General features: G+C 29.5%; 3 protein-coding genes across 7 annotated transcripts; 2 read left to right on the top strand and 1 right to left on the bottom strand.

Annotated features, from left to right (window-relative positions):
• The first annotated feature begins 2,616 nt into the window (after nucleotides 1–2,616).
• Nucleotides 2,617–6,889, top strand: LOC106788957 (collagen type IV alpha-3-binding protein). 4 transcript variants are annotated; one of them, XM_014752711.1, is made up of 9 exons: nucleotides 2,617–3,259; nucleotides 3,336–3,706; nucleotides 4,300–4,419; nucleotides 4,597–4,834; nucleotides 4,957–5,240; nucleotides 5,765–5,932; nucleotides 6,025–6,456; nucleotides 6,550–6,682; nucleotides 6,752–6,889. In XM_014752711.1, exons 2-9 carry the CDS (start codon nucleotides 3,440–3,442, stop codon nucleotides 6,877–6,879), a joined length of 1,770 nt encoding a protein of 589 aa, XP_014608197.1. In that variant the 5' UTR covers nucleotides 2,617–3,259; nucleotides 3,336–3,439; the 3' UTR covers nucleotides 6,880–6,889. The 4 variants fall into 4 exon arrangements, with proteins under 4 accessions (XP_014608197.1, XP_014608196.1, XP_014608198.1 ...); XM_014752710.1 differs by having other exon boundaries at nucleotides 3,366–3,706; XM_014752712.1 differs by having other exon boundaries at nucleotides 2,617–2,873; nucleotides 3,366–3,706.
• A 599-nt stretch (nucleotides 6,890–7,488) lies between these two features.
• LOC106788959 (actin-related protein 2) lies at nucleotides 7,489–12,724 on the bottom strand. 2 transcript variants are annotated; one of them, XM_014752715.1, is made up of 8 exons: nucleotides 12,355–12,724; nucleotides 11,882–11,992; nucleotides 10,872–10,889; nucleotides 10,186–10,265; nucleotides 9,972–10,107; nucleotides 9,517–9,876; nucleotides 9,125–9,403; nucleotides 7,489–9,039 (listed from the first exon to the last, which is right to left on the bottom strand). In XM_014752715.1, the coding sequence occupies exons 1-8, from the start codon at nucleotides 12,400–12,402 to the stop codon at nucleotides 8,869–8,871; spliced, it is 1,203 nt and encodes a 400-aa protein (XP_014608201.1). In that variant the 5' UTR covers nucleotides 12,403–12,724; the 3' UTR covers nucleotides 7,489–8,868. The 2 variants fall into 2 exon arrangements, with proteins under 2 accessions (XP_014608201.1, XP_014608202.1); XM_014752716.1 differs by lacking the exon at nucleotides 10,872–10,889.
• A 390-nt stretch (nucleotides 12,725–13,114) lies between these two features.
• LOC106788974 (6-pyruvoyl tetrahydrobiopterin synthase) lies at nucleotides 13,115–14,007 on the top strand. The gene is made up of 3 exons (XM_014752740.1): nucleotides 13,115–13,411; nucleotides 13,525–13,604; nucleotides 13,696–14,007. The coding sequence occupies exons 1-3, from the start codon at nucleotides 13,347–13,349 to the stop codon at nucleotides 13,971–13,973; spliced, it is 423 nt and encodes a 140-aa protein (XP_014608226.1). The 5' UTR covers nucleotides 13,115–13,346; the 3' UTR covers nucleotides 13,974–14,007.
• Nucleotides 14,008–14,020: the final 13 nt, after the last annotated feature.

Here is a 14,020-nt window from a genome sequence, read left to right on the forward strand (position 1 = left end):
GACGAGCTAATATTCGGAGAGTTAACGGAGTTTCAAATGCAGCCAGGGCCGTCATTTGCCCGCATCCGTTCGTCGCGAAAGCGTTACGATTACCTACCTACCTACGAAAAGGTGTATATCTCCCTTCATCCCCCGCTCCTCCTCCTTCTCTTCCTCCTCCTCCTCCTCCTCCCACTCTTTTATATTTTTTACTCAAACACTCGAAACGCGTATTCCCTCGAAAACTTCTACGACGTTCATCGATCGAATAATAACATAAATCATACTAAACGAACTTCTCAATCTCGTCAAGCAAATCCCGGATCAGTCGAATCATTAAAAATAGAATAAAATCATACCGTCACAGAAAATGATCAAAAGATATAAAATTGCAACGTTTAATACAATGTTAATTTTATAAAAAATAATCTAGTTTATAAGACAAAAAGTATATATCATTGAACGAAATAATATTAACGCGTAAATAAGTCTTTAGGCATTTCATTGGACGACGGGATAAAAGGAAAGAGACCAGAGAAACGATATCCCTCATGATTTTAAAAACATTGCGCTAGAAGAGAGAAGAAGCCTTTGAAAAAGCGGACCCCTCAGGTGGGGGACCGTCATTTTTTTCGCCACGAGTAAAATTCGTGCTTAAACGTAAAAGAGGAAGAGGAGAATCAAAAAGAGGAAGATGGAACGAAGCTATCGGGGGTAGAATGAAAGAGTAACAGAGACAGAAATAAAGAATAAAGAGTAAAGAGTAAAGAGTAAAGAGAGAGAAAGAAAGAGAGAGAGATGGTGGCGACGCGTGAGCAGCAGCGAGGGCGGAAAAGGGGGGCAAAGGGTTGGGCGGGGGCGGATTACCACGGCGGCGGAATTAAAGATTCGCAGTCGTGTTTCGCAGTTTTCGTTCGAGCGGCCCTGCATGCGAATCCCCGAGCGGGCATATTAGGTGGAGGTACGCAGTTAGGCAATAACCGCTGTCAATAGAAGCCAGCCTCTCCACCTCTCTCTCTCTTTATCTCTCTCTCTCTCTCTCTCTCTCTCTCTCTTCTGAAGTGGCCCCCACTCGAAAATGCTACTCGCTAAATTAGGTAGGTTATATGGGCTTCGTTTCATTTGCGAGCAAACTTTAATAAACGCTAAAATTGCGTAAAAGAGCAAGGTTTTCAGACGAGCGAATCAGGGTCCCAGAGAGACGTTGGGGGAAAGAGAGGACCCTGGGAAGCTTCTCTCCTTCTCCCTCACTCTAATACTACTGCTACTCTACTCCTACTACTACTCTTCATCCTCCTCTTCCTCATCCACATCCACCTCCATAATCTCCTCCTCCTTTTCACTTCTCTCGGCACATTTACTACGCATACGTGCAGTCATGAAGCGGGTGACTCCAAACGATTTCCCCCTTACGGTTTTTCATTTCCTCCCCGCAGTTTCGTGTCGATTTAAATCTTCGAAGGACCTATTTCCTATTTCCTCATTTTTTAATCTAATCGATCGCTACCTTCCATACTTCCAATAAACCGGATTCCATGTTTGTTTAACTTATTTCTATATACGTATAGAATGTATTCCATTTCTCTCTAGCAATCATTTTGAAGATTTATTTATTATAAGAATCGGCAAAAATTTAATAATGCAAATTAAATAATATTTGTTAAAAAATTACTGATAATAAATAATTACATATATGTGTAATAAATTATTTAATTAGCTTAGAATACTCTCTTCACACAGGATTTAATTCATCAGCGTCATGTTAGTATCGTTTTGTTTTCTTTTTTAATAAACTTGAACAAAGAAATAAAACATTCTTACCTCAATAAGAGAAGAATACTATTGCCTTAGAAATTAGTTACTTAAATTAATCTTTTATACTCTCATTATATCTCTATTGTCAAAAATAAAAGTCACTTTTTGTTGCTTGCAAGTAAAGAGGTATGCTGCCATTTAAAATATTGCGTAAACTTAGATACGTGTTGCCATCTGATGACAAAAAGTAACAACGTTTGCGTTCGATTACCTGTTGCAACTACGAGGATCCATCGATAAGGAAAAAACATCGATATAAAAGAAATGATAATTGTGACTTGTGAGTTTCTATATACTTCTCCAAAAAAAAGTTGGCATAGAACCGCAACAGCAGAAAAAAATGCAAATATTTACCGATTATTTATATATTATGAACGATTAACTTATTTCTCTTCACTACCTTATAGGTTGTTACTTTGAAAATCAATTTTAAATATATCCCCTGCAGGTATACCAACTTTATTTTCATTTTTTTTCAAGTGTGCTTGCGCCTTGAATTTGTGATTGCGCATGTGTATAATATATCTCCCACTCATGACGTCACCATTTCATAATTATTCATAGTGTAATAATTATTTTCAACTAATTAACGATAAATAAAAGATATTTGATAAAATAAATTTGAGCAAATAGTGAGCAAATAAGTGCACTTATTCATTTTTTTCTGCTGTTAAGGTTCTATACCAACTTTTTTGTGCTTATAAATTTTAACAATAATGTCGATAAAGTAAAACAGGATAATAATAAATAAAATTTAATTCCATTATTCGTCCGATAGTTGGAGACAGCGTCTCTTGAGCAGTGATCAATCGAGTATTTTAAGAACCCTGAGCATCACACACGTGTTTTTAAAATTGTTCAACTACATTGTTATCGAATAATTCTATATCTTTTTCAAGTGCTTCCAAGGAACTATCGTTTGTAGCCGATGACTAATACCTTATTCATAATCAGCTTAAATATATTGTCATAATTAAAGTTCAATTTTCGTCTGAAATATAATGTGAGAAAAAACAATAGTCAGAGCAAGTTTACCTCGCAAATCGTCACGGTAGGATTTGATGGTGCATCTCAGACGAGTGAGTTGATTCTTTCTAGTATTGAAAAAAAAAAGAGAAAGAGAGGGGAGAAAGAAAAAACTTTATTTCTAATTATTATTGTTATCTAACACTACGCGACATTAAATATGCTATATGTGGAATAGTGTTTACGAAGGAAACTTCAAACGTATTATATCAATGTGTGTTTGTGTTAAGACGATAAAAGAAAACGCCCTGTATTTGTCTACAAGAGTATAAGAGTAAAATTAAGTATAGTCTGTGGTACAACCAAGTGTTGATTATTTATCTACGTATAATAAGAAAAAAGTTTATGAATGATTTAACCTTTCGTATGATAATAAATATCGGAAACCTACCGCTTGAGGTTATGTTAGCTTCAATTATTCCAATTATATTTTGAAAAGGTATCCCCGCGCAAAAATTGCCCAGTCATCCAATAATCATAATTTAGTTGTACATATCAATTAATGAAACATTCAGTCAAATCATATATTTCCATTGGTTACGCAGTTTATATAAAAATCACTCTGGTATGTTGTGCCAATCCTAAATAACACGGTATTTGGTCCAATTCATTCCTGATAATGGCTGATGAAGTAGAGGCACTTCGCCTTAATAATGAAGAAATTGAATATATGGAAGCAGAACTTGATGGGGACGACGATGATGGTTCCGACGGTGTGGTAGTTCCAGAACTTCAGGGTACATTATCCAAGTGGACTAATTATATACACGGCTGGCAAACTAGATTTATTGTTCTCAAGAATGGTACTTTGTCTTATTACAAATCTGAACAGGATAGTGGATTTGGTTGCCGTGGTTCAATAAGTCTATATAAAGCTAATATCAAGGTAGGATATGTTAGATTTTTAAAACAGGGATGACAAATAAGTGGCACGAATGGCAAGTTTAATGGCACATGCACGTATACAAAAGTCCATATTCAATCAAATTTTATAGAAAGCACAGAAGGCCATTCAATACAATTATAAATACGAGATAGATAAGACTGAACGCAATCATTAATATTTATTATATTATTTTTATTACTCTCCCTTTTATATACGGGTTTGAGAGATCTTGGCAACACCTACCTAAAGTCAACAGTATACAATATTCTGAAGCGGAACTCAGCTTCAGTGATCAAGTAGTAACTAATTTTTTCAATGAGGTGAAGCTATCAACAAAAGATTAGATAGATTTTTAGGAAACTGCTCTATAAGCTATCCAATGGTCTTAATATTTATTATATGTACTTATCTATATAATCTGTACATAGAAGCTGATATGGGAAAAAGATCACTATAAATTTCACCATATCTTATCACGTTGATCAAATCTTATTTACTGTCCCTGTTTTAGAATGTATTGGACGTTATATTGTCCCAAAGGAATAGTTAATGCATCCGTTAATTTATTTTATAATTTTGATTTAATTTAATAGGCACATGAATTTGATGAATGTAGATTTGACGTATCTGTTAACGATTGCTTAGTATGGTATTTGAGAGCAACCAATCCCGAAGAAAAACAAAGATGGGTAGATGTTTTAAAATCATATAAGGTAAATCTTAATTAAAAACATTTAGAAAAATATATATCATTTATTGCTGTGCTTATATTTATGCATTAATGTAATTATGTATAAATGTAGCCAATTAATATAAATGGGTAAAGATAATGTATGATTTTGCAAATGCATGAATAACATTTCAACTTTCAATGTATTTTTATTAAACAGTCAGAATCAGGGTATGGAAGTGAAAATAGTCTTAAACGTCATGGTAGTGCCATTTCTCTAGTATCGAACACACAGTCCACTACAAGTGCTGGTAGTTTTACTAAGCGTGGTATTAGAGGTTTAAAAGAAAAATTAGCAGAAATAGAAACTTTCAGAGATATCCTAATAAAGCAAATCGATACATTACAAAAATATTTTGATAATTGCGCAGAAAATGCTAAAAATGCTTCTTCAAAAGGTATGGCCTTCTCTTTAATTTTACAATATTACATATACATACATTACATATATAAGTGGAAGAAGATCAGACGAATTGATACTCTTTCGATTGATGTAAATTTTATTCGTCATAATTTGCAGAAAATAAGATTGAAAAAAAATTTAATCCGGCTGAACAGTCAGTGGATTTTAAGGGCGAAGCAATTACATTTAAAGCAACAAGCGAAGGAGTATTGGCGACATTGCAACATTGCATTGAGTTAATGATACAACGTGAAGATGCATGGCGTCGTAGATGGGATAAAGAGGTTGAAAAAAAACGAAAATTACAAGAATTGTACAAAACCTTAAAAGACCAAATTACCATGCATCAAAGCGACTCTCCAAGACCTCGAGTTCTCATTCATGGAGGTCCTGATTATGAGGTTTGATTTTTATTATTATCTGACCTTTTTTGAACAAGATCTTCTGCTTACTAGGACATTAAACTTATCTTATTACTTAAAATTACCCCTTTTTTATATATTTATTTAATTTAATTGGATATACCATCATTTGTTTACACATAGAATGGATAAAACGTGTGATTAATTCATCTAAATATTTATCACACTATAGATATATTTAGTAATGCTTCGTTTGTTATTTTTGACGGATGTTATTTGTTCTGCGATATTGTTCATTTCATTACATCATTTATACGGATAGCTTTTATAAATGCTTACATATGTTTCTGCAGTATTTTCACGTGTGTATTAGAAATTAAAACTTGTACTAATTTAGAGCATGAAATTAGAAAAATGTGTTGTTCTGAAGAAGTAAGTTACAATATTAATATGATATTCATATAGACAGAGAATATATTTTTTTTATAAATAATTGATTTACATTTATATATTTGTCAACTGTATAACTATAAGTATTAATTTAAAAAATTAACAATTTTAAGGAAGGCCCACACAGTGCGCTCTGTGACGAAGAATTTTATGATGCAGTAGAAACTGGTTTAGATAAAATTGATGAAGAAAATCAATTAAGAGATCGTTTGAAACAAAAATCTGTCACCATTTTAACTATGCCTACTACGTCAGCAGTTAAGCATAGGCTTTGGCCTGAGGTAATTTAATTATTGTTTTAATTTATTTTTTATGAAAGTATAAAAAATGTGTTTGCGCATGAGAGTAATAATAAAAAATATTGTAATTATAGATAGAGAAAATAACAATGCAACAGTTACACTATGCTAGACTTGGTGTAGGAGGTGCAGGAGGATGGCAATTATTTGCTGAAGACGGTGATATGCGAATGTATAGACGAGAGGAAGAAGCTGATGGTTTGGTAGTAGATCCACTTAAAGCTTGTCACGTCGTAAAAGGTGTGACTGGACACGAAGTTTGCGAAATATTTTTCGGCCCCGAATATAGAAGCGAATGGGAAGCTACACTCGAAGATATGACTGTAATAGAAAATATCTCCAAGGATACTTTGGTATTTCTACAAACGCATAAACGAATTTGGCCTGCAACCCAACGGGATGCCCTTTTCTGGTCTCACATACGTAGAGTAAAAGATGATCAAGATCCAGATTCACAAGATTTATGGATAGTATGCAACCACAGTACAGAACATTCTGATTATCCGGTTGGTATTATAAAAATTCAAGTGTCAAATATTTTTATACAAATAATATATTTTATATAATAATATACTTTTATACAAATTATATTTTCCCAGTCAAATGTTGGTAAATGCGTGAGAGTTTACTTGACAGTGTGTCTTGTATGTCAAACATTTATTGACCCTCCGAAAGATGAAGAAGAAATAAAACGGGATAACATAACTTGCAAAATAACGTACTGTTCAGTCGGTATGTTTTACAACATGCTTTTACATAAACAATTTAAGATTATAATTATAATTAAAATCTGAATTTCAGTAAATCCTGGCGGATGGGCACCGGCATCTGTTTTACGTGCGATTTACAAGAGAGAGTATCCAAAGTTCCTTAAACGTTTCACCAATTTTTGTATCGAACAATGCAAAAATAAGCCAATTACATTCTGAACGTGATTTATAGGGTTTAAAACAAATTTTCTATACAACTCCATCTTTACACTTCATTCAAAGTGTCTTGGTAAGGTTATTCTATAAAATCTGCAAATCTCTTCTAATTGCAGATATTTGTGAAACACTTTTGAATTATATTATAAAGTGTTTTGTATACTATTTTTTTTATTTGCTTAAAATATAATGTATATATATAATATAATATATATACATACATACAGTTTAAGAAAACGAAAAAAAAGAGAAAGAAAAAAAACGAAAATAGGAAAAGAACGGAAAAAAAGAGAAAAAATGAAGTTATCATATTATTATCTCGTCGATAATATCCAGAAGCGTGTAAAAAAATTTATACGCTTCAAAAATCAACTGTATAACGTGTAGTATAATACACCATTCAAAACTAAAAAACTTTTGTCTTCACACACATACACACATGCGCGCGCGCACACACACACACACATACGATAGCATAATTGCTTGTTGTTTCATTGTTATACAGAATGATATTGAAGTCAAGTTGTACAAATGGAAAAAAAAACAAAATTAAATACATATACATTTATCTACTGTTATGTCGTCTAACCCATATGAGAATGCAAAATTGTATAATACAAATTAAACTGTTATTTTTATTTATACATAAAAATGGTGTACATAGATACATAATATAAAGGTTCCCCCCGCATATATGGCGTAACGCATAATAAAGACTGTTGTAGATTAATCATAATTTGGAATTATTTTATGTTGCCATTGTATTAAAAGCTATGTATAAAGGAATTCAAAATCAATTTAACCTTGTATATGTTTCATTTCAACTATCATATTAAGAGGACAACAACAAAATATATCTGTAAAGATTATGTGTGTCTTCTTTGCAAACAATTAATTTCTAAGATCTCGAAATTATCGTGGAAGACTTTTTAGAAGAAATACATTTAATTCTACTTAATATTTATTTAAGTAACAATAAAAATGAAATGAACACTGAAATATCCTTCCTTATCCATAAATCTACTTTTTACAAGAACAATGTAGACAATTTTTTGACAATTCGTGTCTTTTGTAAAATGTGAGAAAACTTAAGAAAAAAAACTTAAAAAATGTTCTTCCCTCCCCCTCTTCTATAATTTCATAAAATATTTAATACCTTAGAGTAATTAAATTATTAAATGCATAAGGTTTTATATAAACTATTACTTAATTGTAGTTTTATATTTTTTTTTCTTTTTTTTTTATATTATACAATATAAATCGCTTATTTAATTAATTTATCTAAGTTTTTTTATTTTCAACCTATGAATAAATTACTATGATGTATGTCTATAGAAATAGAAGTAAATCAATCAATGTTTTTTCCTTAATAACAATTTCAGCCATTGCACCGATTATCAAGTTTATTTTACCGAAGTTAGGATCTATAGGAAACTGTCGTCTTTCTTATTTATTATTTTGGCAGAGAAGCAGCTATATGGCTTCGATAATAAATGTAAAATTTGACTAAATGAAAAAAAAAAGATGATATTTATAAAAGTTATATTTACAAAATTCGTTTTGTGGAATGCATATAAAAGAAAAGCTCCAGAGATTATGAATTGTGTTCAAATTGTTTGTACAGTATAAAATAATTATGTAATTCCAAGTAAAAAATTTTCTATATTTTTTAATGATCCATCCGATTATTAATTGTACTTAAAATAAAAATTCATTTAGTTCTTCACTATCCCATTTGAAGAGATCTTACAGGTTGATTATATAGCTCTATTAATTGCACTAATCTGCATAACCAAAATAAATATTCTATTTGGCATGACATAGCCCTTACAGCAAACTCAAGCATTTTGTCTGTCTGTCTTATATTATCATTCAAGTAATTTGTAGTTTGTAAAACAACTTGACTATATTTCAATGGCGACCGCATCACTTTTAGTCTGAAGAAATTTAACTTTTGTTTCCTGTTGCACCTTGCACTAAAATAACATGTCCTTAAGATTCATAGGATCCTAATTTCTTTAATACACTAAGACCTTTCTCTTCGTATTCTTCTTTAGTTATCCATACGGAATCTCGATCCTTCGTTATTTCAGCTAATACAGCACCACCCATAAACACCATATCTTTGCGTCGAGGTGAGTCCTCGATTTTGATTTTAAATTTCTATTAAACGTAGTAAGAAGATAATTATTTGGAGAAACCGTATTTTGCGTGTGTGTAGAGATAATAAATATTATAATTTATTTACGTTAAGTTTGGATGTATCATTCTTGAGAACTTTCTGCAAATAAAGTTGCTTGATCTCTCGTTCAAGTCTAGATGGAAGTCCTGGGTACATCGTACTTCCACCGCTAAGAACAATATGTTTGTACAATTCGCTTCTGATATCGATATCGGCTGCTTGAATTGTACTAAATACTAGCTCAGCGATTCCCTGAGCTTCAACGTTTATTAAACGAGGTTGAAACAATGCTTCTGGTGCTGAAAATCTTTCACCACCTACTTTTATCACTCGACCATCTGGAAGCTTAAAAAAACTATTAACAATGATGAACAAAAAACTAAAATAATTCATAGAATTTGACGAATATTAAAACTGAAAATATTTTATTTTAAAATTATATAGATCATTGAACTTACTGTATAAGATTCCACTAAGACAGTAGTTTCGCGAGCTAGTTTTTCTTCAGTTTCAATATTATATCCAATATAACATAATTTCTCTTTAAGCATTCTGACCGTTTCAAAGTCAGCAGAATGGTTGAAGGCATATCCGCGTAATAAAAGTAATTTTATTAAATACATAGTAATGTCACGACCAGCAATGTCTAATCGACGCGTCAAATGAGGCAAAGCATATTCCTCAAATACTGGACAAATATGTGTTACTCCGTCCCCGGAGTCTACCACAACCCCACTAATTAATCCTTGAGCATATAGTGTAAGCACAGCTTGTATCGCAATATATGTTCCAGCGAATCCATATTTTTCAAACATCACCTAAAACAAATAATAAAAAGAAAAACGTTATTATGTTCACATAATTAAATAAATAATGAATTTTAAATAATAAAAAAATATAATATATTTTTTACCTCAATCATTTTCTCTCTATTTGTGATAGGATTCATTGGCGGTTCAGTTAGCAAAATTTTACATTCTTTAGGATTAATATTCATTTTTTCTTTTCCAAATGTATAATCCCAAACATGACACATATCCTCCCAATTTCTAATAAAAAATGTTACATTGTTTTTAATTAAATAAATAAAAATAAGAGAAATTACATATTAAACTCTTTACACATACCTAACAATTCCATTTTGCATGGGATAACTAATTTCTAACATAGAACGAAGTTTACTCGCTTCATCTCCGACCATTAAGTCCTGTTATAATAATTCATCAGATGCGATTAATAGTTTTCTCAATGAATTAAAATATTAAAAACTAAAATGCAAAGATCATTGTTACTGTTGAGATAAATTAAATAGAAAACTTGAGATTATGGATGATCAAACATTGCACATGGCGCTTGTGGATGTTTGCTCACATAGTATTGGTATTTTACAAATTTTATTATACAATATTCAGACTTAAAGACTCGTATAATCTTATTTATTGTTATATGCCTATAAATTGCCAATCTAAGTTAATAATACTTATACCATTTTTAATATGTGATTAACATTATATTAGAAAAATAAAAATCATTGTAATTATTTAAATATATTTTTTACAAATTTATCGTGACTATAACAAAAATATAAATAAAACGAATAATATAAATGGAATGAAAATTACTTAATTTGATTAAATGATGTTGAAATTTGAAATATATATATTTAGGAATTACTTCAATTGATTAATTAATTATTAGAGACTACATCTCCATTTATATTCACTAAGAAAAGGAATTATTATTATAAAAATTTTTTAATGATCAATCAATGAAATAGATGTACAAATTAGCATCAAAAATACATTAAACTTACAGGCATGTTAAGCACATCCTACGAGAGCAAATGTAAGCACACAAACATATTAGATATTTTGTCAAAAGCACAGTATATACACACATACCGATGTACCAAATATGGACTAAAAAAACCTAATAACAAATTTTTCTCCTATTTCCTTCTTTCGATAAATGAAGACAAGCAAAAGACTTTCAACAACAGCATCAAATAGATTGATGCATGAATATAACAAATTAATACAAATTTTAATTCTGACAACATAATGTCGAGATGAATTAAAAATATTATAATAATTACATAGATAATAATAATCTTACATTTGTGATATACATTCCTTTTTTTCAAATTTTTGTTAATAAAAGTCAATTTTGGTTAATAAGTTCAAACTCTTACATTTATATTTATGTCAGTAGGAAAATATAAATAAGCTTTTAAACGCAATCTTTTTTTTTAATTTCATCGAGCCACACGTGGTAACATTATAAATTGACTTACACGAACACAATATTCTTGCTGAAAATATAATTTTAATATATTAATAACTTTACTTATTATATATAAGTATATTTTCCAAAACTTAACGATTAATTTTTTTTCTTTATAAAATTGCTAAGAAAAAAAAATTGTAATAACGTCTATTTGCTTGTAACTTTGCACGAGGATATATAATCAAAGATAAATATGGATTAACTATGAATCAATATTTCATTAATATCGATACAAAAATGAAGAAATCTGTAATATGTGTTCCTTATATTTAAGCATAATAATTACCAATTAATTTAATTCATTTTGATCATTATTTTTTACTGAAGAAAACTGTAATAGTGTCTATTTTTAATATAAAGTAACGGAATAATAGAAAACAAAAAATAAAAAGAAAATAAGAAATGAGTAAAAAGAAATAAATAAATCAAAAAAATGTAATCACTTCCAATAAAAGCTAACCATAAATCATATATAGAAGTATGTTAATACATGTTTTAAATTAAGCGCATTATTATAAACAAAAGTAAAAATTATACCTTCACGTCGATGTCTCCTATTTTGTTAACGGCCCTTATAATTGGACGTCCAACTATCGAAGGAAATATATGAGCAGGAAAATTTGCTCCTGCATATCCACATTTGACGAACTAAAATAATAAATCAAGGTAGGAACAATGGATATCGAAAAAAAAATATGGAAATATGTTATTTTTATATAACATTTATGTAGTTTAATACTTGATGAATGAGATGATTTAAAATATTAATATATAAATATTCTCTTTCTATATATATATAGGACAATGTATTTAAAAAAAAAGGAATTCTAAACAATATATAATATAAAAAAATTTCAGTTATAAATATGCTTACCCCCACTCCATAAATAATATATTAATAATTATATATTGAACATATATATATATATAGAACAATATATTAAAAAACAAAAAAGGACTCAAAAATATATATATATTAAAATAAATGACATAATTATATATATTCTTACCCCGGTTCCATTATCACAGACAATAATTTTTCTTCCCTTGCTATCCATTTTATAAAACAAGAGTCAAATACGTTTCACAACCCTTCACTTTCTAGATTCAAATAATATTTATATCGCACATTCCGTGAAATGACTAATTCTTACAGTTTAATAGGGCGTTACCGGCATGACAGTATACGAATAAAGGAAATGTGATTACTATACAATAGTATTTTGCAATAAAATCCAAACAACAATATAATACCACTAGCAGATGTAACTTATCTTCGAGTAGGTAAGAGTGTGATTTACTTGATAGTAGATTTTTATCTTATCATGAAACAACCTATTGGTCTTAAACACAGTCTTAAGCTCATATTGAATTAGTAATATGCACCAATATTGCACTAGAATAGTTGATTTTTTTTAAGTTCCATTTACAATGCATAAACTAACGCGTGCATCTGTAATCCTATTGGCTAGATTTTGTTCATTGTCTAGTCGAATTATTAGCGGGAAGTTTGAATTTGCGTGACAATTGGATCGATTTCAATTTGATATCTAGAAACATTTTAAATATTTTATTTTAATATCTTTCAGATTTGTTTAAGTTTATTTTTTATACAATTATAAATATTTGTTGTTTCTTATAATTTTTTATTTTTTTTAATATATTCATTGAAACTTCTGTATTAGGTTTGACATTTGTAATATTTGTAATCTCTTGATGAAATAATTTTATTGCCTACAATTAATAGCAAAACTTGAATGACAAAATTATTTCTTTTATAAATATTTTTCGAAATGGTTTAATTACGTCGCATAACCTCGATTATAGAATGTTTTCAATAATCGTCCTTGATTTTTTCTAAATAACCACTTTTTCTAGTTAAATATTCATAAATATAGATTACTTTTCGTTGTATAATATTGCAACAGTTATAAACTATTACAATAGAATAAGCGTGTTTTAGAATTCAACTTGCAGTTAACTGTCAAAGAATTTCCTTAAAATGGCCCAACCAATTGCTTATTTAACAAGAAAAGAATCAATATCCAGCTGTCACAGATTGCACAGGTATCAATAATTTATATATCTGTATATACGAATACATTTTTTCTTATACTACAAGATTAATAAGATAACAAGTATCATTTTTAATAAAATTTAATTTTGTTTCATCGTTACAGCCATCAGCTGAGCGAAGAAGAAAACAAAGAAATATATGGAAAATGTAATAATTTTTGGGGACATGGACATAATTATACGGGTAACTTCCATACTAGCTTTATATTAATTTATAAATATTAATATAAAATAACGTGTTATAAATACTATAAGAAAAATTTCAATGATTGCAGTTGAAGTGACAGTCCGTGGACCCTTAGACCCTAAAACTGGTATGGTTATGAATATATCTGATTTAAAAGTATACATGAAAAATGTATTGATGGATAGACTGGATCACAAAAATTTAGACAAAGATGTACCTTATTTTAAATATGTTGTATCAACTACTGAAAATTTAGCTATATATATTTACAACGAATTGAAAAAAGAATTGCCTAATCCAGATTTATTGTATGAAGTGAAAATTCATGAAACTGATAATAATATTGTTTATTATAGAGGAGAGTAAATGTTTCATCTCTATTTCTTAATAGAAAAAAGTTTATTATATATTTT

Source organism: Polistes canadensis, unplaced genomic scaffold, assembly GCF_001313835.1.
Source record: "Polistes canadensis isolate GaletaPanama2010 unplaced genomic scaffold, ASM131383v1 scaffold_158, whole genome shotgun sequence".
Lineage (NCBI taxonomy): Eukaryota > Metazoa > Arthropoda > Insecta > Hymenoptera > Vespidae > Polistes > Polistes canadensis.

Bases quoted from the DNA above. Each gene is read 5' to 3' on its own strand.
- LOC106788957 (XM_014752709.1), top strand. From the start codon at position 3,440: ATGGCTGATGAAGTAGAGGCACTTCGCCTTAATAATGAAGAAATTGAA. The intron at 4,420-4,596 runs GTAAATCTTAAT...TTTATTAAACAG, and splicing joins ATGTTTTAAAATCATATAAG to TCAGAATCAGGGTATGGAAG. The intron at 4,835-4,956 runs GTATGGCCTTCT...CATAATTTGCAG, and splicing joins TAAAAATGCTTCTTCAAAAG to AAAATAAGATTGAAAAAAAA.
- LOC106788959 (XM_014752715.1), bottom strand. From the start codon at position 12,402: ATGGATAGCAAGGGAAGAAAAATTATTGTCTGTGATAATGGAACCGGG. The intron at 9,404-9,516 runs GTAAGTTCAATG...AGTTTTTTTAAG, and splicing joins TCTTAGTGGAATCTTATACA to CTTCCAGATGGTCGAGTGAT. The intron at 9,040-9,124 runs GTAAATAAATTA...TACGTTTAATAG, and splicing joins ATGATACATCCAAACTTAAC to AAATTTAAAATCAAAATCGA.
- LOC106788974 (XM_014752740.1), top strand. From the start codon at position 13,347: ATGGCCCAACCAATTGCTTATTTAACAAGAAAAGAATCAATATCCAGC. The intron at 13,412-13,524 runs GTATCAATAATT...TCATCGTTACAG, and splicing joins AGCTGTCACAGATTGCACAG to CCATCAGCTGAGCGAAGAAG. The intron at 13,605-13,695 runs GTAACTTCCATA...CAATGATTGCAG, and splicing joins ACATGGACATAATTATACGG to TTGAAGTGACAGTCCGTGGA.